The sequence below is a fragment of the Amyelois transitella genome, chromosome 3 (genome assembly GCF_032362555.1).
Source record: "Amyelois transitella isolate CPQ chromosome 3, ilAmyTran1.1, whole genome shotgun sequence".
NCBI lineage: Eukaryota > Metazoa > Arthropoda > Insecta > Lepidoptera > Pyralidae > Amyelois > Amyelois transitella.
In genome coordinates, this window is record NC_083506.1 from 12,119,177 (window position 1) to 12,146,164 (window position 26,988).

General features: G+C 35.5%; 2 protein-coding genes across 2 annotated transcripts; one reads left to right on the forward strand and one right to left on the reverse strand.

The window, feature by feature from the left end:
- On the forward strand, nt 1-26,979 carry LOC106140806 (scm-like with four MBT domains protein 2). The gene is made up of 6 exons (XM_060948967.1): nt 1-71; nt 526-549; nt 2,010-2,136; nt 22,672-23,531; nt 24,027-24,202; nt 25,594-26,979. Exons 1-6 carry the CDS (start codon nt 1-3, stop codon nt 26,418-26,420), a joined length of 2,085 nt encoding a protein of 694 aa, XP_060804950.1. The 3' UTR covers nt 26,421-26,979.
- LOC132902482 (calcium permeable stress-gated cation channel 1-like) lies at nt 5,952-7,621 on the reverse strand. Its single transcript, XM_060947685.1, has 2 exons — nt 7,031-7,621; nt 5,952-6,592 (listed from the first exon to the last, which is right to left on the reverse strand). Exons 1-2 carry the CDS (start codon nt 7,468-7,470, stop codon nt 6,127-6,129), a joined length of 906 nt encoding a protein of 301 aa, XP_060803668.1. The 5' UTR covers nt 7,471-7,621; the 3' UTR covers nt 5,952-6,126.
- Nucleotides 26,980-26,988: the final 9 nt, after the last annotated feature.

Here is a 26,988-nt window from a genome sequence, read left to right on the forward strand (position 1 = left end):
ATGGCAGTCATTGAACCGTCAACGCTGAATGAACGAACGACAGCGAAACTAGAGGCCCCGCCTTTAAACCCGTGCATTAAATTATTTTAGTTGCTTTTTAGCGAAATGACATTGTTATAAGACGGCATTAGGTAATTTAAATTAATAATTATCGGTTTAATACAATATACACATTGTACCAATTTGTATTTCACATATTGGAATGCAATTATTGATTTACCTTCTTCTGCAACAATAGTGAATTTGTCCGGTTTTCTGGTTTTATTTAATAAATAATCAATTAATATTAAAATGATAAGGGTTTTATGATCACTAGTTATACCAATAAACAAGTTTTTGTGTTATAATAGGGCGGCAATTGAGTGAATTTGATGTTACTATTTATAGTGGGTGTTGTCATTGTGGCCAAGTTGTATTCGGATTAGGTCATTTGAATAAAAATTGTGCTTTTGGTTTCTTGTTAGATCTGCAAGAGAGGAGAGTGTGAAAAAATGGGTACCTTGGAGATTTTTTGTATATTCGCAGCGGTTTCGCAAGCCGCCGCGGTGTGTAAGTATTATTTCTTTACTTTCTTACTTTTACTAATAAAGTTTTCTTGGTTCTTATCGTTTGCTCAGTGCATTCTGACCTGTAGTTCATTCAACCTTTACGATATTTACACTGTAATATATTATTTTTATCAGCCTTTTCATTCATACATCATACCTATCTATCTATACTCAGTTGGACAGTTGACCACTTAAATAGTCTGGTTCAGCTTTAATATTTGCAAGTTTTATTATTACGATCATAAAGCATTCTTTATAAAATTGGTCTGAATATTGTGATTAAGGCACTTTTAACAATGTAATGTATAAAATCCAATAAGAACTCATACATAATGTCAGGAATCTAAAATTTAATTGAAGACAATTAGAAAAGGATTGTTTGAATCAGTCTATTTCTGATGTTCTAGTTTTATAATTGGGAACATTGCTATGTCCTCATGGACTGACATAAAATGTGCAATGATTTGTGCAGTTAATTGATGTATGATCAAAACAGTATTTATATTTAGTAGTAAAATCCTTGTTTTTTTTAATAAAGAATGCCACTATTTTGAACAGGCAATTTACAAACCTTAAAAAGGTGTGTGTTGATCAGGAATTTCCATTGGTACTGTATTGAAATCCAAAATCTGGAAATGACTGGAAGGCAATGTACAGCTATAAAGTAAAAGTCCCTCTCCTGCTTTCTTGATCTTATACTTTTTATGTAGCCTACTTCCTATGCAGTGAAAATCTTAAATATATTTATTTATTTAAACTTTATTGGACAGATAAGTTCAAAGAAATTTTAAGAAGTTTAAAGTTTTAAAAAAACCATTTCATACAATTTTTTTGAAAAACATGTTCTTTTACTTTTTTATGACAAAGGTACTAGAGCAGTCATGCGGCGTTACACGAAAGATCTGCATAATTCCGAGCATTTCGACATACTCTATTAGTGCAGCCCTAGACCACATAAGGAACGTACACGCTACATTTCAAGCCTCTTACTATAAATACAGGTTTCAGCCTGCTGTGCTGTCTGTAGTCATATCATAACAAGTTTGTTACTGTTTGAGGTTCCACACTCATGAATGTGCATCTGTTCCCTTAGTCGCTTTTCCGACATCCGTGGGAAAGACTCTTAACTTCCCATGGATATCTTAAAAGGTCCTACTCGTAAATGCCGGGGATCTCATAGCAATAGTAATATATGAACCCAGCAAAGTAGGTCGCAAGTAATCCCTTTGGTGATACAATATGAAATAGTGAAAAATTAAGAATCTTTGACAAAGTTAGACTTTATCAGCCCAAAACAGTGGATTGTAGAACAGTGGATATGGTTGAAGAAAGCTTAAGATATTGATCAAATGATGGCTCTTTAGACGTTCACAAATTATTTTAGAGTGGTTCTTTTCTACACTGGCTCATGGCGCATGACTCTTTATTTTCTAAATAAATAACCCATATTATTTTGTTCAGTGACTTCCCCGCCGAAGATTGTGAAGCAGCCAACACAGGAGGAGCTGCTGTTCCAGGTGGCTCTCCCTGGGGAAGTGGACAAGCCCTTCATTATAGAGTGCGAGGCGGAGGGAGAACCCGCGCCCAAGTAAGTTTATCCTTTAAAACTTTAATTTATTCGCATTCAGACAGCTGCCATTCTTACATACTTGGAGGCTTGGGGAAGATTGGTTTTGATAATAATATTTTTTGTTATATATACATTAGGGATAGATTAATGAACTTGGGATTCTACTTGTAGGCGATGAGCTAGCCACCGGTCACTATTTAAATCTCAATTCCAACATTCAGCTGTATGGCCAATACAGCTGAATGTGGCTTTCAGTCTTTTCAAGACTATTGGCTGCCCCGCACGGGATATAGACAGAGCCGACAGTATGCTCAGCTTATACCTCTCATTATACATAAACATACATATAACTATGATCACGCAGCAGGGGAGGCAGATCAGACTATATCATAATTGTTGCTATAAATGTACAGAGACGGAACGGAAAGTCCACGATATAGGTCATGTTGAGGTCCATCTCTACCCCAAATGAAAACTGTCATTGTACGAACGCCGAGCATAGTTTAGTGTAGATCTCTATATATATATCTCGGTATACTCATATGTATGTTAATAACTAAAACCAAATACTAGCGATAGTTGTGAAAAAAACCTAGTTAGGAAAAAAGAAATCTTTAAACACCATGTTTTACTTCAAACTTTAAAGCTATCCCACAACTTTCTAGTAATTAACGGATTTACCATGTTTATTCGCATTTTCTCGGGGCTTAGCCGGTAAACGGTCCGTGCTCTGCGTCCATTGACATCAACTCAAACGTGAATAAAACGTCTGCAGGTTGGGCACGGTGCACGCGACGCGAATAGTTTTGCTTTTAAATAAGACATCGATCCGTTTCGTCCAACGCGAGAAATCTTGTATGCTGAATGATTATTCTAGTTTTCAGGGGAGTACGTAGGCAGTTTCACGAAATGCAGCATAAGGAATTTTAATTTCAGACTATTGTTTCAAAGATAAGTACGTCCATCGATTGAACCACTGCCTGAGGCCAATAAACTAGGAATCCCCCTGCCAAGTGTCACGTTGCAGTGTTGCAGTTGGGACAGTGATTTCAGCCCTAAGACGATTAGGCTCCGGTTGCTATGATATGTCAATAGGGAACCGCCACAAACAGTTTATTAATGTTTTTCGAAGTACATACATACATATAATCACGTCTATATCCCTTGCGGGGTAGACAGAGCCAACAGTCTTGAAAATACTGATAGGCCACGTTCAGCTATTTGGCTTTAAGATAGAATTGAGATTCAAATAGTGACAGGTTGCTAGCCCATCGCCTAAAAGGAGAATCCCAAGTTTATAAGCCTACTCCTTAGTCGCCTTTTACTACATCCATGGGAAAAAGATGGAGTGGTCCTATTCTTTTGTTCTATTGGTGCCGGGAACCACACGGCAAAGTTTCGAAGTGGTTATTAGTTAATCGGAGTTAGTCGCCTGGCACTGGTCGCACACACGTGTACCGGACGAGACAGGTCTGGTCAAGATTATCGGAAACATAGGTAGCGGGTCGAGATCTTGTCTTGTCTTGGTCTTGTCAAGTGATCTCGTGATCTGCCTTCAGCTTCACGATTGTTGTTTCGTTTTTGTAGGCTCAGAAGAATCATGTCGCCAAAACTAAATCAACACTAACTTAATGAAACTAAATGAACTCTAGCTAAGGACTAAAAACACAACAAAATCAGTATTATTTTTTATTTGAAATTCGAGTGAGTTGTTTGGTTTCAATATTTGTAAGCAAGATGAGGACTCAACTAACTTGGAGCACATCAAGCTGAAATAATGCCTTAAAAATCCTTAAGGTGTACACCCCTGTATCCCCTGATCGTGACCGTTGAACAGAACTTACTTATCATCACAATTTTACAGTAAAAGATTTGTTCGCCTTATTAGTCGCCTTAAATAATACATAAAAAGGGCTTTTGTCAGAAGTCCTCAAGAACAGCTCGGATACTGATGAGGTTTTTTTTAAATTTTTGTTTTTTTTATTTTATTTAAAATCAGAAATAAATCAAGAGGGGGAAATAATTATTTATATTGTTCCAACAATATATATACTTTTTATGTGAGATTTTTTTTACGAAGGATGCAATTATATTATGTTCTAGCTGTGCCCGCGACTTCGTCCGCATCGAATAATTATTTTGGGCATTATCGAAGCCCTCAAGGATGCGCCTTCCCCGATTTTTTTCACATTATTCATTATTTCTTCGCTCCTAATAGTTTCAGCTTGACGTTATATAGCCTAAAGCCTTCCTCGATAAATGGTCTATTCAACACAACAAGAATTTTTTAATTCGAATCAGTAGTTCTTGAGATTAGCACATTCAAACAAACAAACAGACTTCAGTTTTATAATATTAGTATAGATTAAAATTACTATAGATAAATCTATGTAAGTGCATATTTAATCTAAAAAAAATATTCTATTAGATTTATAACCAGAAATATGTACCTACAACTTACAAAAGAAAAATAAATTAAAATAAAGTTGAAACGCCTGTGCAATACTATCTACTTAAACCTTTTTAACTTAAATGGCTTGTTAGCGTATTACATTTTATGTATAAGTTTGGTGTTTCTCTACCGATTTCGGAGATTCTTTTTTTATTGAATAGGTACTTATATCAATTTTTTATTATTAAGAAAATCAGAAATCTCCGAACTGCTAAGCTATTAGGAATTACACGTGTTATTGTGAGTCAACCATAAAAGATAGACTTATGCTGTCTGTTTTTAATAATTTTATGTAGAATATTTCCATTATACCTACATGGTTTTGCTGTAGCTTTAACCATTAAGGTTGCACACGCGATGGAAGCTCAAGTAACTTTTCCCAACATTTTCTTGCACTGCTCTGCTCCTCTTCTGATTGTAGCGTAATGAAAAGTATACTATAACCTGCTCAGGAGTATGAAGAATAACTGTACCAAGTTTTGTTAAAATCCGTCAAGTAGTTTTTGTTTCTATAAAGAACATACAGACAGACAGACAAAAATTTTACTGATTGCATTTTTGGCATCAGTATCGATCACTAATCACCCCCTGATAGTTATTTTGAAAATGTATTCCATGTACAGAATTGACCTCTCTTCAGATTCATTATAAGTATAATATAATAATAGATAAGAAATTATCAAAAAGTGAGAGAGGATAAGGAGCCAGCTCGTAGCAAAAAAGGAAAAGAACGACGAACTTAGCCAATATTTTAAATATTGGCGCATATTAAAAATATCATATTAAAAAGCATAAACGCTGAAAAATTTGAAATGGATCCACAGCAACTTCAATTTTATTGAATGAAAGCCCGTTTTCATTCATAGTATGCATGTAGTACCAGCGAACAGACACATATGTATACATCTCTTTTCTCCGGTAGTGCACACATATTTCTCGGTCCGTATGAAGTATTTTTAGGGTTTAAATGTTATATTATTACGGGAACGGGTTCCTCCTGTAGCGGGGCAGGCGGCGTACAACTAGGGAAAGGACTCAGTAGCAAGAACGTTGCAAACGCGACTATAGAGGCCATTATCAAAATGATAGTCCGAGCTTCGAAACCTGACCTCAGGCCGGCCCACGCTGCCATACTGATCAATAAAAGCACCACTGAAAGACGGATCAGCCTCACCGCGGTCGCATGAATCCTTCCCCCGCCCACGCCACTCATATCACACAGTCCGTAAGCGAAATAAAGGTTATGCTTGTCAGCTACGTGCTTCAGAAGCAGGTAGATCAATCCGAATGGAGCTATCAGCGGACAAGCGAGACTATAGACCATTGTAATGGAAAAAATAGCGATACTCCATGCATAATGCCAATCCCAACGCATGGTGTCATTTTCGTGATGCCAAGTCCATCGTACGAATGAATCGGCACTGGCTAGTCCTAGCGATGGTAAAATCAGAGTTACAACAGAAGGAATGAGACGGTTTTTGTCATTATTGAATAGTTTTGATGTGACTTGGTCCAATGTGAAAGGAATTTGTCAGAGAAAGCCACGATGGCCGGCATCACAGCTGCCATTGTCCACAGCAGCAAGTTGGAAGAAAATCAAATATGACAGTACTCACTTTAGTCATATGTTCAGGCTTCGCAACCAAAGTATTAAAGAGATTCACAATAACGGCTGGAGTTGTAAGGAAGAATAAGACAATGAACAGAAAGAAATTTACAAAGAATGCCTTTATGTACCATACACCTGGCTGAACGTTAAGATTCTCCCAGATGATGTCTGCCGGGTTTGTGGCGTGGGTCAGAACCCAGCCACGATGCAAACTAAAGCTATTAATGACATGTTCGGGAAGTTGGTAAGATGGTAAAGTTAAAAAAGCAATACCTAGAGGATCGTTGAGTACAATTGCCCGTATTCTTTTAGCTTCATCCTTCAGTCTCTTCTGTTCGTTGGTGTAAAATTCCAAGGCGTCCACTTCGGGCCCACACCATTTTGGCGGTACCATAATGCGCTTCCCAGTCTTCCTGAAATATGTATCAGTGTACACGAGAGCTTCACTAACCATCTCCTTTTTCTCAAGGACTTCATTTAGCTTGTTTATGTTGAAGGCTAACCGTAAATCTACAATTTGTATGTGAGGGAAATTATGGGCAAAGTAAGCTCTTATTGTAGACTCATTCCTGTCAGCTTTTGATATATTTGTTATCATAATAGTGCCCGTGATGGAAGTAGACACAGGTTTGCGGCCAGTGCACCTCCTCATAATCAAAATAGATATAGGTATGAACGAGATACTTATCAGGGTATGAACCCATAGCCAATAGGATCTGCCATTTAGGTTAGATAAAGTTGTTCTTGCCAATGTCGTATTATCGTCTCTCCAGACATCCCCACTAAAATTGATGTGTAAGATGACTCCAATGGAAATGACAGTGATGATAAACATTAGGGTAATAGCATGCCTTTGGAAAGACAAGTAGTGTACTGCATCAGGGCCACATTTGACAAGAATCTGCTCCCGCGAAAGCCTGAATACGGCAGGCAACCAAGTGAAAAATCCTTCGTCGATGTTGGGCGGTTCTTCTGCGCTCCGCGTCCGGTTGACGAGTTCTTCGTTATCTCCGCTACGATAGAACAAATTCGTCCATCTGCTCTTCGATCGTTGTACCAAGGCCATTCTCTCATAATTCCATGCCGTCCGTCGAAGAACACAAAACAAGAGTATCAAGAAAGCCCATGATATCAAATTGAGTATCAAAGTTTGAGGTATTCCATTGTAAACTGGCGTTATTATTACACTTTGTGAAGTATTCCAGAGCATGCACCCCTCGTCCACAGACCAGTTAGCGAGTGCGAGAAACGACAATGTAGTGTCCGCAAAGAAACTCATTTTCGCTTTCATGTCGCAACACAATCACTTTGCTACGAAAATTATCACCCACATAATTAAGATCTAATGCACATAAATTTTTATTGTTTCACAAACGCAGTTTTATTAAACTTATTATTATTATATCGAGAAGGAAGCCAGCTGGCGTCAAAATTGTTAAATGGTTCAATTCAATCAAAATTCAACCAAATAGACAAATAAACGTAGGTAAGAAGCAAAGCTGACAGAAAGTAACAACATGACAGATTGATGAACATGACTATACTTTACCATTTTTAAACTATAACTGGCACAAACTAATAATTTTGACAATATCAACGCACAGACTGACAGATACAATTATTTGACGTTTGGTTTCATTTCAGTTGTCAAAAATATTTTGTAGAAAGATTTTGAAATTACACACATATTTGGTTTAGAGCGCGAAGGGGAACGTTCTCTGAACATTTATAAGTACAGTGTGATGATTTTGCCAAATTGGTTTAGCGAAACTTTCATTTTATCGTGAATAGGTTTTGAGTTAGTTGTATTAAAGTGCAAATGAAAGTAAATATTAATTTCTGAAAAATGGTCGAGTTTGATTGGAGTAAATTTTTGGAAAAAACTAAAAGCGTTGCTGTTCCAGAAGAATTGTTTGCTCATGTAAGTATGATATAAAATTTTAATTAAGTTTCAAAAGTAAATGAAAGTACATAATGCCTTTTATATTAATTACTTACTAAGATAAATTTTATTGTTTGGTGCTTGAAGTTATTTTCAAGTTTTTATTGATGTTATAAAATTTCATAGAATTTTATTTGAAGCCCAAATCTTTTTAATGGTTCAAGCTTTCAACTAAGCTTAGCTTTATTTTTGCATTACGTATTTTTTGATCATTTATTTTTCAATGAAATATTTCCAGTTGAAATTTATTTCTATTTATAAAGAAATTAATATGGTTATAAGATCAATTTATATATTACTACATTACATATTTATAAAATCCTGCCACTAAAAATATCTGGTGCATACATTTTATTATAAAATATTCATGATGTATCTTATATCTATATGTGTAATTATATTTTATTCATAGTACCCATAGAATTTGATTTCCAATTTACCATCCATATGGAAAATAAATACATCTTTTTTCCATAGGGATTGGTGCACTCAATTTATTCTTAAAAAAAATGCCATGCCTTTTTAATGAGATTTCATCATGAGATGCAATTATTTTGTGTACCTATTATGTGTAAATGTAAAATTATGAAATCACTTCTTTCCTTGATCTTGAAATATAAATAGTTTAGCTTTAAAAAAGTAAAAATTTTTTGAATTGGAATTTTTGAATTTTGAATAACTCAAAACATATCACAGAGTAGCTGGTCCCTTTGGCTTCTACATCTACACTAATATTATAAAGAGGAATACTTTGTTTGTTTGGTTGTAATGAATAGGCTCAAAAACTACTGGACCGATTTTAAAAATTCTTTCACCATTCGAAAGCTACATTATCCACGAGTAACATAGACTATATTCTATTTTGGAAAAAAATAGGGTTCCGTAATATATTTGGATTTTTCGGACACAAACTGAAAAAAAATCAACCAAAAAGTTACTTATTTTGCGTACGCTGCCTAAACTACAAAAGATAGAACCATTAAATGTTTTAATTAATTGTAGATCTTATAAATATCTACAAAAAAGTCCGCGACACACTATACCTATCTATGTCGAGTGAGGCACAACAACCACATTTTTATTTAAAAATCTTGAATTTTTTTGGTCTACATTTAAACGCGTTTTTTTTACACATGCTATTAATCCTTATCAAAATAAATAATTTCATCAATAAGTACAGTTTATGTAGATAATATTTGGTCTTTGAATGATTAAAATTGGACGTTTGGTTTTGAAGTTGTGGTGAAATTAAAATATTACGATTTCTGCTGCACGGCCCGTTGCGAAGTGAGCAAGACTTAGTTAGCCGCTTTGCGGACGGTCCTTTAGTTAGTTCTAATAGAGATATATTTAGTATCGGCTGTGCATCCGTGCGAAGCCGGGCGGGTCGCTAGTGACATGATATAGATCTTCCATGTTTTTTAGCTAAAATAAAAATGCTCATCAGGTTGAACAACTTTTGTCAAGAAGTCTTTTTCATAATTCGGATGATTTAGCTGGTCTGTAATGGTTCTGCATCAGGTGTTCCAGATCTTCGATTTTATATGCCAACAGAAAATGCTTATCAGGTTGAACAACTTTCATTTTCATTAAACTTTGATTGTCGTACAACAAAAAAAAGTTTCATTGCAATTTTTTTTTTCAGATTCGTGCTCGTTAGGTTACTCTTTTTTTTATATCGTTATAAATCATTTTTTTTTAAATGTACACACTGTACAGACAAAAACTTTTTACTGTTTTATTTATTTATATGTGTTGATATATTGATGACAAGGATTTGTGGTGATTAAAATGCAGATTCATATATATCACCTGTCTCGGATTTGTTATAATCTGAACTATTGTATCTTGTGTTTATCATTCCTTTTAGTTTTCTGCGTACATAAATGTCCAACAGTCTCGCAAGGACTAAAAGGTCACAATCAGCTGTTTGGATTAATAATGGAATTGAGATTCAAATAGTACAGTTCCGTGTGGTTTCCGGCACCAATGCAAAAAAAAAGAATAGGACTAGTCCATCTCTTTCCCATGGATGTCGTGAAAGGCGACTAAGGGATAGGCTCACAAACAACATCATAGAACCATATCCATATATAACTGAAAGTGGCCTTTCAGTGTTAAAAATACTGTTAAAATTAAAAATACTATATCCCATGTTCAATATTTGTCCATCTCTCGCAGCTACTTCCGTTGGTTTTTTTTTTCAGATTTATTTATGTATATTGTTTCTTTTATATTTTTTTTCCTGTAGGTCTCTGTAGGTCTTTATATTTTTTTTGTAATATTTTTTTTTTCTTTGTTTGAGCTTATCTCTGCGTGTTTTACGATCGCTGGATATATCCGCTGGATAGGTCTTTATTGTTAAGGTGGTACCCTAGGCACCATAAAAGTAATTATCCTTAGTCGTTTTATTATAGCCATATAAAAAAGTGGCCCATTTTGATGACAAAGGTTGTATTGCTCATGCGCACCTGGCTAGGTCTTTGTTTTTCTCTTTGTATGTTTACCTGCGTCTCCAGGTCGTTAGTCATTTTTTGTAAAATAAATTGTACTTACATTATCTACGTAATGTTTATTTATATTACCTATGATTTATAAAGGAACAATGGTGACTGACTCATCAACGCCCGGCCTAAAGAATATTACCATTTAGAGATAAGAAAAGAAAGGATTTTTCAAAAGCTGAGATAAGAAAGGAAAGGATTTTTCAAAAGCTGAGATAAGAAAGGATATTTCAAAATTCAACCGCTAAAGGTGTCAAAAAATTTGTATGAAAAAGAAATTAAATCTTGACTGATGGACTAAAAATTTCTCTCAAGGTTTTCTTCTAAAATACTAGTTCGCAAACCTTACGCTAGAGCGTCGCCACAAACGTGACAAAATGCAGAAGATCACGTAAAGTATACTCAACCACTGTCCGAACCAAAGTCTGAGAGTATATCCTCTCTGCCTACTCCCCTGAGAAGGTAATATAAAATTGAAAAAAAAAGTAAAAAGAATTTATTCGTAAAACACCATAATAAAAAGACAAAAAAAGAAACAAGAATATGAACAAAAAGAGACATGTAGTATGGGTGCTCCCGAGAGGGCTGCAAGTTCTGTATGGAGAAACATAAATAAATTATTACATAAACATACATAAAATCACGCCTCTTTCCCGGAGGGGTAGGCAGAGACTACCTCTTTCCACTTGCCACGATCTCTGCATACTTCCTTCGCTTCATCCACATTCATAACTCTCTTCATACAAGCTCGGCGGGTTCGGGTACTTTTGACCTGACCCTTTACCAGGACGTCCTTAATTTGATCAAGATACGTTCGTCTACGTCTTCCCACTCCGAACTTTCCCTCCACACTCTCCTTGTATATCTGCTTAGTCAACCTGCTTTAATTCTTCCTCTTCACATGACCGAACCATCTTAACATACCTTTTTCTATTCCTGTAACTATATCTTCTTTCACATCACAACATTCCCTTATCACGCTGTTCCTTATCCTGTCACTCAATTTCACACCCATCATACTCCTTGACCTTCATCGATGTTGGGCGGTTCTTCTGCGCTCCGCGTCCGGTTGACGAGTTCTTCGTTATCTCCGCTACGATAGAACAAATTCGTCCATCTGCTCTTCGATGGTTGTACCAAGGCCATTCTCCCATAATTCCATGCCGTCCGTCGAAGAACACAAAACAAGAGTATCAAGAAAGCCCATGATATCAAATTGAGTATCAAAGTTTGAGGTATTCAATTGTAAACTGGCGTTATTATTACACTTTGTGAAGTATTCCAGAGCATGTACCCCTCGTCCACAGACCAGTTAGCGAGTGCGAGAAACGACAATGTAGTGTCCGCAAAGAAACTCATTTTCGCTTTCATGTCGCAACACAATCACTTTGCTACGAAAATTATCACCCACATAATTAAGATCTAATGCACATAAATTTTTATTGTTTCACAAACGCAGTTTTATTAAACTTATTATTATTATATCGAGAAGGAAGCCAGCTGGCGTCAAAATTGTTAAATGGTTCAATTCAATCAAAATTCAACCAAATAGACAAATAAACGTAGGTAAGAAGCAAAGGTGACAGAAAGTAACAACATGACAGATTGATGAACATGACTATACTTTACCATTTTTAAACTATAACTGGCACAAACTAATAATTTTGACAATATCAACGCACAGACTTTGACAGATACAATTATTTGACGTTTGGTTTCATTTCAGTTGTCAAAAATATTTTGTAGAAAGATTTTGAAATTACACACATATTTGGTTTAGAGCGCGAAGGGGAACGTTCTCTGAACATTTATAAGTACAGTGTGATGATTTTGCCAAATTGGTTTAGCGAAACTTTCATTTTATCGTGAATAGGTTTTGAGTTAGTTGTATTAAAGTGCAAATGAAAGTAAATATTAATTTCTGAAAAATGGTCGAGTTTGATTGGAGTAAATTTTTGGAAAAAACTAAAAGCGTTGCTGTTCCAGAAGAATTGTTTGCTCATGTAAGTATGATATAAAATTTTAATTAAGTTTCAAAAGTAAATGAAAGTACATAATGCCTTTTATATTAATTACTTACTAAGATAAATTTTATTGTTTGGTGCTTGAAGTTATTTTCAAGTTTTTATTGATGTTATAAAATTTCATAGAATTTTATTTGAAGCCCAAATCTTTTTAATGGTTCAAGCTTTCAACTAAGCTTAGCTTTATTTTTGCATTACGTATTTTTTGATCATTTATTTTTCAATGAAATATTTCCAGTTGAAATTTATTTCTATTTATAAAGAAATTAATATGGTTATAAGATCAATTTATATATTACTACATTACATATTTATAAAATCCTGCCACTAAAAATATCTGGTGCATACATTTTATTATAAAATATTCATGATGTATCTTATATCTATCTATATGTGTAATTATATTTTATTCATAGTACCCATAGAATTTGATTTCCAATTTACCATCCATATGGAAAATAAATACATCTTTTTTCCATAGGGATTGGTGCACTCAATTTATTCTTAAAAAAAATGCCATGCCTTTTTAATGAGATTTCATCATGAGCTGCAATTATTATGTGTACCTATTATGTGTAAATGTAAAATTATGAAATCACTTCTTTCCTTGATCTTGAAATATAAATAGTTTAGCTTTAAAAAAGTAAAAATTTTTTGAATTGGAATTTTTGAATTTTGAATAACTCAAAACATATCACAGAGTAGCTGGTCCCTTTGGCTTCTACATCTACACTAATATTATAAAGAGGAATACTTTGTTTGTTTGGTTGTAATGAATAGGCTCAAAAACTACTGGACCGAATTTTAAAAATTCTTTCACCATTCGAAAGCTACATTATCCACGAGTAACATAGACTATATTCTATTTTGGAAAAAAATAGGGTTCCGTAATATATTTGGATTTTTCGGACACAAACTGAAAAAAAATCAACCAAAAAGTTACTTATTTTGCGTACGCTGCCTAAACTACAAAAGATAGAACCATTAAATGTTTTAATTAATTGTAGATCTTATAAATATCTACAAAAAAGTCCGCGACACACTATACCTATCTATGTCGAGTGAGGCACAACAACCACATTTTTATTTAAAAATCTTGAATTTTTTTGGTCTACATTTGAACGCGTTTTTTTTACTCATGCTATTAATCCTTATCAAAATAAATAATTTCATCAATAAGTACAGTTTATGTAGATAATATTTGGTCTTTGAATGATTAAAATTGGACGTTTGGTTTTGAAGTTGTGGTGAAATTAAAATATTTCTGCTGCACGGACCGTTGCGAAGTGAGCAAGACTTAGTTGGCCGCTTTGCGGACGGTCCTTTAGTTAGTTCTAATAGAGATATATTTAGTATCGGCTGTGCATCCGTGCGAAGCCGGGCGGGTCGCTAGTGACATGATATAGATCTTCCATGTTTTTTAGCTAAAATAAAAATGCTCATCAGGTTGAACAACTTTTGTCAAGAAGTCTTTTTCATAATTCGGATGATTTAGCTGGTCTGTAATGGTTCTGCATCAGGTGTTCCAGATCTTCGATTTTATATGCCAACAGAAAATGCTTATCAGGTTGAACAACTTTCATTTTCATTAAACTTTGTTTGTCGTACAACAAAAAAAAGTTTCATTGCAATTTTTTTTTCAGATTCGTGCTCGTTAGGTTACTCTTTTTTTTTATATCGTTATAAATCATTTTTTTTTAAATGTACACACTGTACAGACAAAAACTTTTTACTGTTTTATTTATTTATGTGTTGATATATTGATGACAAGGATTTGTAGTGATTAAAATGCAGATTCATATATATCACCTGTCTCGGATTTGTTATAATCTGAACTATTGTATCTTGTGTTTATCATTCCTTTTAGTTTTCTGCGTACATAAATGTCCAACAGTCTCGCAAGGACTAAAAGGTCACAATCAGCTGTTTGGATTAATAATGGAATTGAGATTCAAATAGTACAGTTCCGTGTGGTTTCCGGCACCAATGCAAAAAAAAAAAAGAATAGGACTAGTCCATCTCTTTCCCATGGATGTCGTAAAAGGCGACTAAGGGATAGGCTCACAAACAACATCATAGAACCATATCCATATATAACTGAAAGTGGCCTTTCAGTGTTAAAAATACTGTTAAAATTAAAAATACTATATCCCATGCAGTGTAGCATTTGAAGTAGCATTTGAATCTCAATTATATCATTAAGCCAAATAGCTGAACGTGGCCATTCAGTCTTTTCAAGACTGTTGACTCTATCCACCCCACAAGGGATATAGACGTGACCATATGTATGTTTGTATGTATAGTACATGTAGATAGTAGTCCATCACGTAAAAGAAGAATCCAAGTTTGTTAGTCATCTAACCAACAGCCAATATGGTTCATAGCACAAATTATATTGATAAGACTGCTCCGGCTGCTGCCTGAACCTCCGTCTCTTGCGGCAATTCCTTCACTTGCCCTGTTTCAATAGCTGGCTAAATGCAACAGCAGTAACTTTTTTCTTTGTTCAATATTTGTCCATCTCTCGCACCTACTTCCGTTGGTTTTTTTTTTCAGATTTATTTATGTATATTGTTTCTTTTATATTTTTTATTAGCTTTTTTCCTGTAGGTCTCTGTAGGTCTTTATTTTTTTTTGTTATATATTTTTTTCTTTGTTTGAGCTTATATCTGCGTGTTTTACGATCGCTGGATATATCCGCTGGATAGGTCTCTATTGTTAAGGTGGTACCCTAGGCACCATAAAAGTAATTATCCTTAGTCGTTTTATTATAGCCATATAAAAAAGTGGCCCATTTTGATGACAAAGGTTGTATTGCTCATGCGCACCTGGCTAGGTCTTTGTTTTTCTCTTTGTATGTTTACCTGCGTCTCCAGGTCGTTAGTCATTTTTTGTAAAATAAATTGTACTTACATTATCTACGTAATGTTTATTTATATTACCTATGATTTATAAAGGAACATTGGTGACTGACTCATCAACGCCCGGCCTAAAGAATATTACCATTTAGAGATAAGAAAAGAAAGGATTTTTCAAAAGCTGAGATAAGAAAGGAAAGGATTTTTCAAAAGCTGAGATAAGAAAGGATATTTCAAAATTCAACCGCTAAAGGTGTCAAAAAATTTGTATGAAAAAGAAATTAAATCTTGACTGATGGACTAAATATTTCTCTTTGGCAAAAATAATCAAAGGGGTGTCTCAAGGTTTTCTTCTAAAATACTAGTTCGCAAACCTTACGCTAGAGCGTCGCCGCAAACGTGACAAAATGCAGAAGATCACGTAAAGTATACTCAACCACTGTCCGAACCAAAGTCTGAGAGTATATCCTCTCTGCCTACTCCCCTGAGAAGGTAATATAAAATTGAAAAAAAAAGTAAAAAGAATTTATTAGTAAAACACCATAATAAAAAGACAAAAAAAGAAACAAGAATATGTACAAAAAGAGACATGTAGTATGGGTGCTCCCGAGAGGGCTGCGAGTTCTGTATGGAGAAACATAAATAAATTATTACATAAACATACATAAAATCACGCCTCTTTCCCGGAGGGGTAGGCAGAGACTACCTCTTTCCACTTGCCACGATCTCTGCATACTTCCTTCGCTTCATCCACATTCATAACTCTCTTCATACAAGCTCGGCGGGTTCGGGTACTTTTGACCTGACCCTTTACCAGGACGTCCTTAATTTGATCAAGATACGTTCGTCTAGGTCTTCCCACTCCGAACTTTCCCTCCACACTCTCCTTGTATATCTGCTTAGTCAACCTGCTTTAATTCTTCCTCTTCACATGACCGAACCATCTTAACATACCCTTTTCTATTCCTGTAACTATATCTTCTTTCACATCACAACATTCCCTTATCACGCTGTTCCTTATCCTGTCACTCAATTTCACACCCATCATACTCCTTGACCTTCATCGATGTTGGGCGGTTCTTCTGCGCTCCGCGTCCGGTTGACGAGTTCTTCGTTATCTCCGCTACGATAGAACAAATTCGTCCATCTGCTCTTCGATGGTTGTACCAAGGCCATTCTCCCATAATTCCATGCCGTCCGTCGAAGAACACAAAACAAGAGTATCAAGAAAGCCCATGATATCAAATTGAGTATCAAAGTTTGAGGTATTCAATTGTAAACTGGCGTTATTATTACACTTTGTGAAGTATTCCAGAGCATGTACCCCTCGTCCACAGACCAGTTAGCGAGTGCGAGAAACGACAATGTAGTGTCCGCAAAGAAACTCATTTTCGCTTTCATGTCGCAACACAATCACTTTGCTACGAAAATTATCACCCACATAATTAAGATCTAATGCACATAAATTTTTATTGTTTCACAAACGCAGTTTTATTAAACTTATTATTATTATATCGAGAAGGAAGCCAGCTGGCGTCAAAATTGTTAAATGGTTCAATTCAATCAAAATTCAACCAAATAGACAAATAAACGTAGGTAAGAAGCAAAGCTGACAGAAAGTAACAACATGACAGATTGATGAACATGACTATACTTTACCATTTTTAAACTATAACTGGCACAAACTAATAATTTTGACAATATCAACGCACAGACTTTGACAGATACAATTATTTGACGTTTGGTTTCATTTCAGTTGTCAAAAATATTTTGTAGAAAGATTTTGAAAATTACACACATATTTGGTTTAGAGCGCGAAGGGGAACGTTCTCTGAACATTTATAAGTAAAATGAATTTCCAGTCAGTGTGATGATTTTGCCAAATTGGTTTAGCGAAACTTTCATTTTATCGTGAATAGGTTTTGAGTTAGTTGTATTAAAGTGCAAATGAAAGTAAATATTAATTTCTGAAAAATGGTCGAGTTTGATTGGAGTAAATTTTTGGACGAAACTAAAAGCGTTGCTGTTCCAGAAGAATTGTTTGCTCATGTAAGTATGATATAAAATTTTAATTAAGTTTCAAAAGTAAATTAAAGTACAAAATGCCTTTTATATTAATTACTTACTAAGATAAATTTTATTGTTTGGTGCTTGAAGTTATTTTCAAGTTTTTATTGATGTTATAAAATTTCATAGAATTTTATTTGAAGCCCAAATCTTTTTAATGGTTCAAGCTTTCAACTAAGCTTAGCTTTATTTTTGCATTACGTATTTTTTGATCATTTATTTTTCAATGAAATATTTCCAGTTGAAATTTATTTCTATTTATAAAGAAATTAATATGGTTATAAGATCAATTTATATATTACTACATTACATATTTATAAAATCCTGCCACTAAAAATATCTGGTGCATACATTTTATTATAAAATATTCATGATGTATCTTATATCTATATGTGTAATTATATTTTATTCATAGTACCCATAGAATTTGATTTCCAATTTACCATCCATATGGAAAATAAATACATCTTTTTTCCATAGGGATTGGTGCACTCAATTTATTCTTAAAAAAAATGCCATGCCTTTTTAATGAGATTTCATCATGAGCTGCAATTATTATGTGTACCTATTATGTGTTAATGTAAAATTATGAAATCACTTCTTTCCTTGATCTTGAAATACAAATAGTTTAGCTTTAAAAAAGTAAAACTTTTTTAGTAATGAATAAATTTTCATTCTTATTCATATACTGCAACAACTTAAACTGCAACTTAATACCCAACCGCAACCGTAACTCAAAACATATCACAGAGTAGCTGGTCCCTTTGGCTTCTACATCTACACTAATATTATAAAGAGGAATACTTTGTTTGTTTGGTTGTAATGAATAGGCTCAAAAACTACTGGACCGATTTTAAAAATTCTTTCACCTTTCGAAAGCTACATTATCCACGAGTAACATAGACTATATTCTATTTTGGAAAAAAATAGGGTTCCGTAATATATTTGGATTTTTCGGACACAAACTGAAAAAAAATCAACCAAAAAGTTACTTATTTTGCGTACGCTGCCTAAACTACAAAAGATAGAACCATTAAATGTTTTAATTAATTGTAGATCTTATAAATATCTACAAAAAAGTCCGCGACACACTATACCTATCTATGTCGAGTGAGGCACAACAACCACATTTTTATTTAAAAATCTTGAATTTTTTTGGTCTACATTTAAACGCGTTTTTTTTACTCATGCTAATAATCCTTATCAAAATAAATAATTTCATCAATAAGTACAGTTTATGTAGATAATATTTGGTCATTGAATGATTAAAATTGGACGTTTGGTTTTGAAGTTGTGGTGAAATTAAAATATTACGATTTCTGCTGCACGGACCGTTGCGAAGTGAGCAAGACTTAGTTGGCCGCTTTGCGGACGGTCCTTTAGTTAGTTCTAATCGAGATATATTTAGTATCGGCTGTGCATCCGTGCGAAGCCGGGCGGGTCGCTATTGACATGATATAGATCTTCCATGTTTTTTAGCTAAAATAAAAATGCTCATCAGGTTGAACAACTTTTGTCAAGAAGTCTTTTTCATAATTCGGATGATTTACCTGGTCTGTAATGGTTCTGCATCAGGTGTTCCAGATCTTCGATTTTATATGCCAACAGAAAATGCTTATCAGGTTGAACAACTTTCATTTTCATTACACTTTGATTGTCGTACAACAAAAAAAAGTTTCATTGCAATTTTTTTTTCAGATTCGTGCTCGTTAGGTTACTCTTTTTTTTTACATACATACATAAAATCACGCCTCTTTCCCGGAGGGGTAGGCAGAGACTACCTCTTTCCACTTGCCACGATCTCTGCATACTTCTTTTTTTTTATATCGTTATAAATCATTTTTTTTTAAATGTACACACTGTACAGACAAAAACTTTTTACTGTTTTATTTATTTATGTGTTGATATATTGATGACAAGGATTTGTAGTGATTAAAATGCAGATTCATATATGTATATCACCTGTCTCGGATTTGTTATAATCTGAACTATTGTATCTTGTGTTTATCATTCCTTTTAGTTTTCTGCGTACATAAATGTCCAACAGTCTCGCAAGGACTAAAAGGTCACAATCAGCTGTTTGGATTAATAATGGAATTGAGATTCAAATAGTACAGTTCCGTGTGGTTTCCGGCACCAATGCAAAAAAAAAGAATAGGACTACTCCATCTCTTTCCCATGGATGTCGTAAAAGGCGACTAAGGGATAGGCTCACAACATCATAGAACCATATCCATATATAACTGAAAGTGGCCTTTCAGTGTTAAAAATACTGTTAAAATTAAAAATACTATATCCCATGCAGTGTAGCATTTGAAGTAGCATTTGAATCTCAATTATATCATTAAGCCAAATAGCTGAACGTGGCCATTCAGTCTTTTCAAGACTGTTGACTCTATCCACCCCACAAGGGATATAGACGTGACCATATGTATGTTTGTATGTATAGTACATGTAGATAGTCCATCACGTAAAAGAAGAATCCAAGTTTGTTAGTCATCTAACCAACAGCTAGTATGGTTCATAGCACAAACTATATTGATAAGACTGCTCCGGCTGCTGCCTGAACCTCCGTCTCTTGCGGCAATTCCTTCACTTGCCCTGTTTCAATAGCTGGCTAAATGCAACAGCAGTAACTTTTTTCTTTGTTCAATATTTGTCCATCTCTCGCACCTACTTCCGTTGGTTTTTTTTTTCAGATTTATTTATGTATATTGTTTCTTTTATATTTTTTATTAGCTTTTTTCCTGTAGGTCTCTGTAGGTCTTTATTTTTTTTTGTTATATATTTTTTTCTTTGTTTGAGCTTATATCTGCGTGTTTTACGATCGCTGGATATATCCGCTGGATAGGTCTCTATTGTTAAGGTGGTACCCTAGGCACCATAAAAGTAATTATCCTTAGTCGTTTTATTATAGCCATATAAAAAAGTGGCCCATTTTGATGACAAAGGTTGTATTGCTCATGCGCACCTGGCTAGGTCTTTGTTTTTCTCTTTGTATGTTTACCTGCGTCTCCAGGTCGTTAGTCATTTTTTGTAAAATAAATTGTACTTACATTATCTACGTAATGTTTATTTATATTACCTATGATTTATAAAGGAACATTGGTGACTGACTCATCAACGCCCGGCCTAAAGAATATTACCATTTAGAGATAAGAAAAGAAAGGATTTTTCAAAAGCTGAGATAAGAAAGGATATTTCAAAATTCAACCGCTAAAGGTGTCAAAAAATTTGTATGAAAAAGAAATTAAATCTTGACTGATGGACTAAAAATTTCTCTTTGGCAAAAATAATCAAAGGGGTGTCTCAAGGTTTTCTTCTAAAATACTAGTTCGCAAACCTTACGCTAGAGCGTCGCCGCAAACGTGACAAAATGCAGAAGATCACGTAAAGTATACTCAACCACTGTCCGAACCAAAGTCTGAGAGTATATCCTCTCTGCCTACTCCCCTGAGAAGGTAATATAAAATTGAAAAAAAAAAAGTAAAAAGAATTTATTCGTAAAACACCATAATAAAAAGACAAAAAAAGAAACAAGAATATGTACAAAAAGAGACATGTAGTATGGGTGCTCCCGAGAGGGCTGCGAGTTCTGTATGGAGAAACATAAATAAATTATTACATAAACATACATAAAATCACGCCTCTTTCCCGGAGGGGTAGGCAGAGACTACCTCTTTCCACTTGCCACGATCTCTGCATACTTCCTTCGCTTCATCCACATTCATAACTCTCTTCATACAAGCTCGGCGGGTTCGGGTACTTTTGACCTGACCCTTTACCAGGACGTCCTTAATTTGATCAAGATACGTTCGTCTAGGTCTTCCCACTCCGAACTTTCCCTCCACACTCTCCTTGTATATCTGCTTAGTCAACCTGCTTTAATTCATCCTCTTCACATGACCGAACCATCTTAACATACCCTTTTCTATTCCTGTAACTACATCTTCTTTCACATCACAACATTCCCTTATCACGCTGTTCCTTATCCTGTCACTCAATTTCACACCCATCATACTCCTTGACTTGACTTAAGGTCCTATGTCCCCTAGCTGGTGCAGAGGGCATCCACAGTGCGTCGCCATCCCGCTCGGTCTTGAGCTTCGCGTTTTATTTCGCTCCAAGTCTTCCCTAGATTCTTTACCTCTGCGATGATTGTCCGCCGCCAGGTCTGTTTAGGGCGGCCACGTTTACGCTTTCCTTGGGGATTCCAGGGCTAGGGCTAGGGCTTGCCTTGTTCATACTCCTTAACGCTCTCATTTCCACTGCATTTATTCTGCTTTCATGCTTCTTTTGCCATACCCAACTTTCACTCCCATACATTAATGTCGGGACCAACACGCCCCTGTGCACAGCCAGTCGAGCCTTTTTGGATAGTTTCTGACTGCTCATAAAGGCATGCAAAGCTCCATTCACCTCGTTCCCCGCGTTCACTCTCCTTTCAATATCACTATCATACTTGCCATCTGATGTAAACTTTGATCCTAGATATACAAACTCTTTCACTTGCTCAACTTTTTCTCCTCCAATCAAAATATTACATGCTGTCATTTCTTTCTCCATTTCAAAAACCAGTGTTTTAGTTTTACTTACGTTCACTTTCATTCCTTTCTCTTTTAAAGCTTCATGCATACAGTTTACCATCTCCTGTAACTCTTCCGCTGATGACGCCAGTATAACCTGATCGTCGGCATAATGCAGACATTTGACGAGTAACTCATTCATCCTTAATCCACTTTCAGACTCTTTCAAATCTGTCAAACAACTATCCATAAATAGGTCAGCCACGGTGACGCAACACATCCTTGCCTAACACCTTTCCCAATCTTAAACCACTCAGTGTGCGCTCCGTTTATCCTGACACAAGCACTCGAATCCTCATATAAGGATTTCAGTGCTCGTATTAAGAGACTGCTCACCCCATGCATAGAAAGTGCTGACCACAATTCATTCCTCTCATCTCTAAGTTACTCTCCGCACATTTATAATTTTTTCCTCTACTAACATTAAAGTACTTAACTACTTACACTCAATCTCTCTTTTAAGAATTTTTCCACATTATATCAGTTAATGAATATTTTTTTATATTTACAGCCAAACCCAAGTTTAGAAGTCCACAACTTTGTAACTGGGATGAAGTTGGAAGCTTTAAACCCTCAAGACATGAAGTCAATAAGGCCAGCAACTGTCACTAAAGTGTTCAACAATTACCATTTCCGGGTCACTATTGACGACCATGCCGAAGACTATGAAGATTCCAAAATGGCGTGGATTTGTGATTCCAAGCACCCATACATCTTCCCAATAGGCTGGGCTCAAAAGTATAATATTACATTCAAAACGCCAAAAATTTGGAAAGAGGGTAAGTTTGATTGGGACGAATATTTGTCCATGACTTCATCAGTCCCCGCTCCGGAGTATTGCTTCGGAAACAAAACGCCACTGAAGGGCATCGAAGTCGGAATGATGTTGGAAGCGGTCAATCCTCAGAACCACGAGGAAATCCACGTCGCCAAGATAGATGCTATAGTTGAACATATGCTGTGTGTTGAGCTACTGCCTATCGGGGAGAAAGTGTGGTACGCTCAAGACAGTGTTCTCTTATTCCCGGTCAGTTGGTGTGACAGTAACAACTACGCTTTGCACATACCTGACACATCAGCGGCCAAAGAGCCTCCAAAGGTACCCGAAACAAAAACTGTACATGTTAATTCCTCGGAGGAATGGTGTGATAGAATATTTTTCAATTACAAGTGTTACGCCGGGCCTTTGATAAGTAGGAACAAGCTATCGCAGTTGCCTAAACACGTGGGTCCGGGGCCGCTGACGCTGGTGCTCAGAGAGGTGTTGAACAAGATGATATCGGCTTCGTACAAACCGGCCAAGCTGTTGAAGGACTGGGAATCGGATGAGCTGCCCGAGGAAGGGATGAGACTGGAAATGTTTAGAGCCAAGTAAGTATTCTTTTACCAAGTAACAAAATTATGAATACCAAAAATCTTTCTACCAAATTTCATTTTTCTGATGTAAATATAAGTTATAAGTCTTAATAAAAAACATAATCATGAACATAATTTTTATTAATATATATATATATTATATATATATATAAGACTTAATAATAAATATAATAATTATTAAGTCTTATAAGTATCTTTTTACACATTATATAGTTAAACATAATTATGTTTAAAAATATGAAAGAGCGAACATTTTCAAAGTGAAATATATTTGAACGTTTGAATCTTTCTCATTCCCAGAGTGACTTATAAGGCAAGCAGTGATCCATTAGCCAAAGCATTCACATACTCTCTTTAGCTACCTAATCTTTGTAGCAAGAATTCAACCGGGCCAGCTCAGCTTTAGGAATAATAATCTTGTACCTTTATCCAGAAAATAACGCATCTCATGCGCACGCATTTTTCAAATGATATCTTAATTTGTTTCAGAGTGAAATCCGGCACCTACCACGCCTACGTGCCTATAGCTTTAACCGTGGACCAAGTGTTGCCGTTCTGCAAAGACATGTGCGCCAAGATGCAGGCCTGCCCGTGTCTGTTCGGCCCCGAGGAGTACCCCGGCCCGTGTCCCAATAACTGCCAGAACGTCGACAAATCTATGATCCGTAAGTGTTGAGAACAACTTATTCTAAGGAAAGATTTTCAATTACATTTTTGACTATTTTGACTAAAAATGGTGTTAAATGTCGGATTGTCTTTCTCAATGAGCATATAATAATAACATAATATATCCTACTACTATTATAAAGGCGGAAGTTTGTATGGATTTTTGTTACTCATTCACGCAAAAACTACTGAACCGATTACCATGAAATTTGGTATGTAGGTAGCTGAAGACCCAGAATAACACATAGGCTACTTTTTATCCCAGAGTTCCCGCGGGATTGATAGGGTTTCCATGCGGACGAAGTCGCGGGCGGCCTCTAGTATATATATATATATATATATATATACTAATATATATATATATATATATATATATATATATATAGGGTTTAGGGTGAGAGGTTGTGCGTTTGTGTGTTTGTTTGTGCAAACCAATGTTAGCATATATCTCCAAAACTACTGGTCCGATTTTAATGCGGTTTTCACTACTGGATTTAGATTTGATTGGTGCATGTTCTTAGATAAGTGTTACGGTTACAAATCACCAGGATGCGCTGCAGTATACAATTGTTAACATAAATGAATGTTAGCATGTATCTCCAAAACCACGCGTATTAGAAAGAACGCTGGTTCGCCGTATTAAATGTTTCGATGCAAATTGCTTATAACGACTATATCTCAAAACCTATTCGTCTGATTTATATACTGTAATTTTAGTCTACATGAAAAGCTGAAAGTAATAAACTTATTTATTTGGATAAGGATTTATACTGAAATAAAGAAAATTGGTTTCAAAATAACTTATATAAAATCTTAAAAAATTAACATAAAAGTGGTTATTGTAAGTAAACCTTAAGAGATAGATATATGCTCTCGCGGACTTTTTTGTGACAAAAAATGAGTACTTCACATCTTTAGTACATTGTTTTACTATATCTTTGTTGGTTTGCGCAGCGTTCGCGTGGAAAGCTCGCAGATGGCCGACTCATTCAACTTTCACCTGCATTGTTGACGTTTCCCGTAAGAAATCCGGGATAAAATGTAGCCTATAGCCTTGTTGTGGATTATACCTTGCGGGGCAGACATAGCCAACAGTTGTCTATATATATTAGCTTAATGATAAAATTGAGATTCAAATAGTGACAGGTTGCTAGGCTATCGCCTAAAAAAGGAATCCCAAGTATATAATAAGCCTATCCCTTAGTCGCCTTTGACGATATCCATGGGAAATAGATGAAATGGTCCTATTCTTTTTTTTATAGGTACCGGCAATCACACGGCACAGAATAATAATGAATATAACTGAACTTCAGATGTCTCATTGCTCTCTGCAATGTAAATTTGAGATAAAATAGATTAGATTTTTAATTTAAAATTGTCTACTTTCCAGAAAATGGCACGGATCGCCGCGGAAGACCTAAGGAAAGCACATTAACTGGCAAGCGGAAAAGAAAGAAGTGTACTCAAGAGAAGAAAGAAAAGCTGCTTTCACAAGAGACTGCTAGCAATGATGGAAAGTCTGCAGAGAGTGAACAAAGCGCTGGTTCCACACCGCCTTCCGAATCTGGGACCAGGCCGAACTCTCCGGACAGCGGCGACTGCAAGAAAACCCAGAAGAAACGACGTGAACGCAAAAACGAATACCCGAAACTTGAAATGAAAACTCGCGGCGCCAAACTCCCCAATTTCGCCATACAAATGAAAGAAGCCCATTGGAACAAAAAAGATGTAGAGACGATGTACAATAATTCTTGCGCTCAAAAGAAAGGACACACCCCAGATAGCGACACTGAGAACGACACTAATGGAAGCAGCTCCAATTCCAGAGACGCCAAGAATATTTCAGATGTTTCAGACCCTGAAGAACCCGAACTTAAGAAATTAAAATTCAATACATACGATCCTTTGCCGTCTGATAACAAAACGTCTGATGAAAAGGATACTGATATAGCTCAGATAAAGGACAAACTGAAGCTATCGTCGAATCCGATGGATTGGACTGTCGATAACGTGTACAAATATCTTAACAATTCAAAAGACTGCAATCTGATAGCAGATAAGATGAGGCAAGAGAAAATAAATGGAGAGGCTCTCGTGATGTTGGAAATGCCGACGATACGGGAGGTTCTTCACATAAAAAAAGAATTTGCGGTCCATTTACGCCGTCATATTACGAAATTAAGACGTTTTTACGTTGACAATTTTGAATATAAGTGATACGCGTGATAGCTTTAAGTAGTCCATGTGTACTAGACAACAATCAATTTTTTCCTATTGTAATATTGGAAATGCCGACGATACGGGACTTCCTTCACATGAAAAAAGAATTCGCGGTCAAAGTATGCGAACATATTCCGAAAATAAAATGGTTTTATGTGACAATTTTAAATATAAGAGACTTTGGTGATAGTTTTAAGTAGAGATGCGCCGAGTAACGAGTACCAAGTTTTACTCGCCTCAATTTTTTTTAACCGAGTACTCGGCCGAGTAACTCTGTTCTATCGAATACCCTCACCAGTCGCTTGATCGTTAGCAAACAAGTAATCCACGTTGCGCGTCATAGTAATTGAAAGTTTTTAATTATCCATTTACTGAGTGTAGTACTTAATTATATCTACCTAAATATATTGCATTAGAACCGAGTTATTAGGCCGAGTACGAGTATCAAAAAACCCGCCGAATACGCCGAGTACGAAAAAATAATTCGCGGTCCAATTATGCAAGGTTAAAAATTTTGAATAAAAGAGACTTCTGTGATAGTTTTAAGTATAAGTTCCTTGTATAT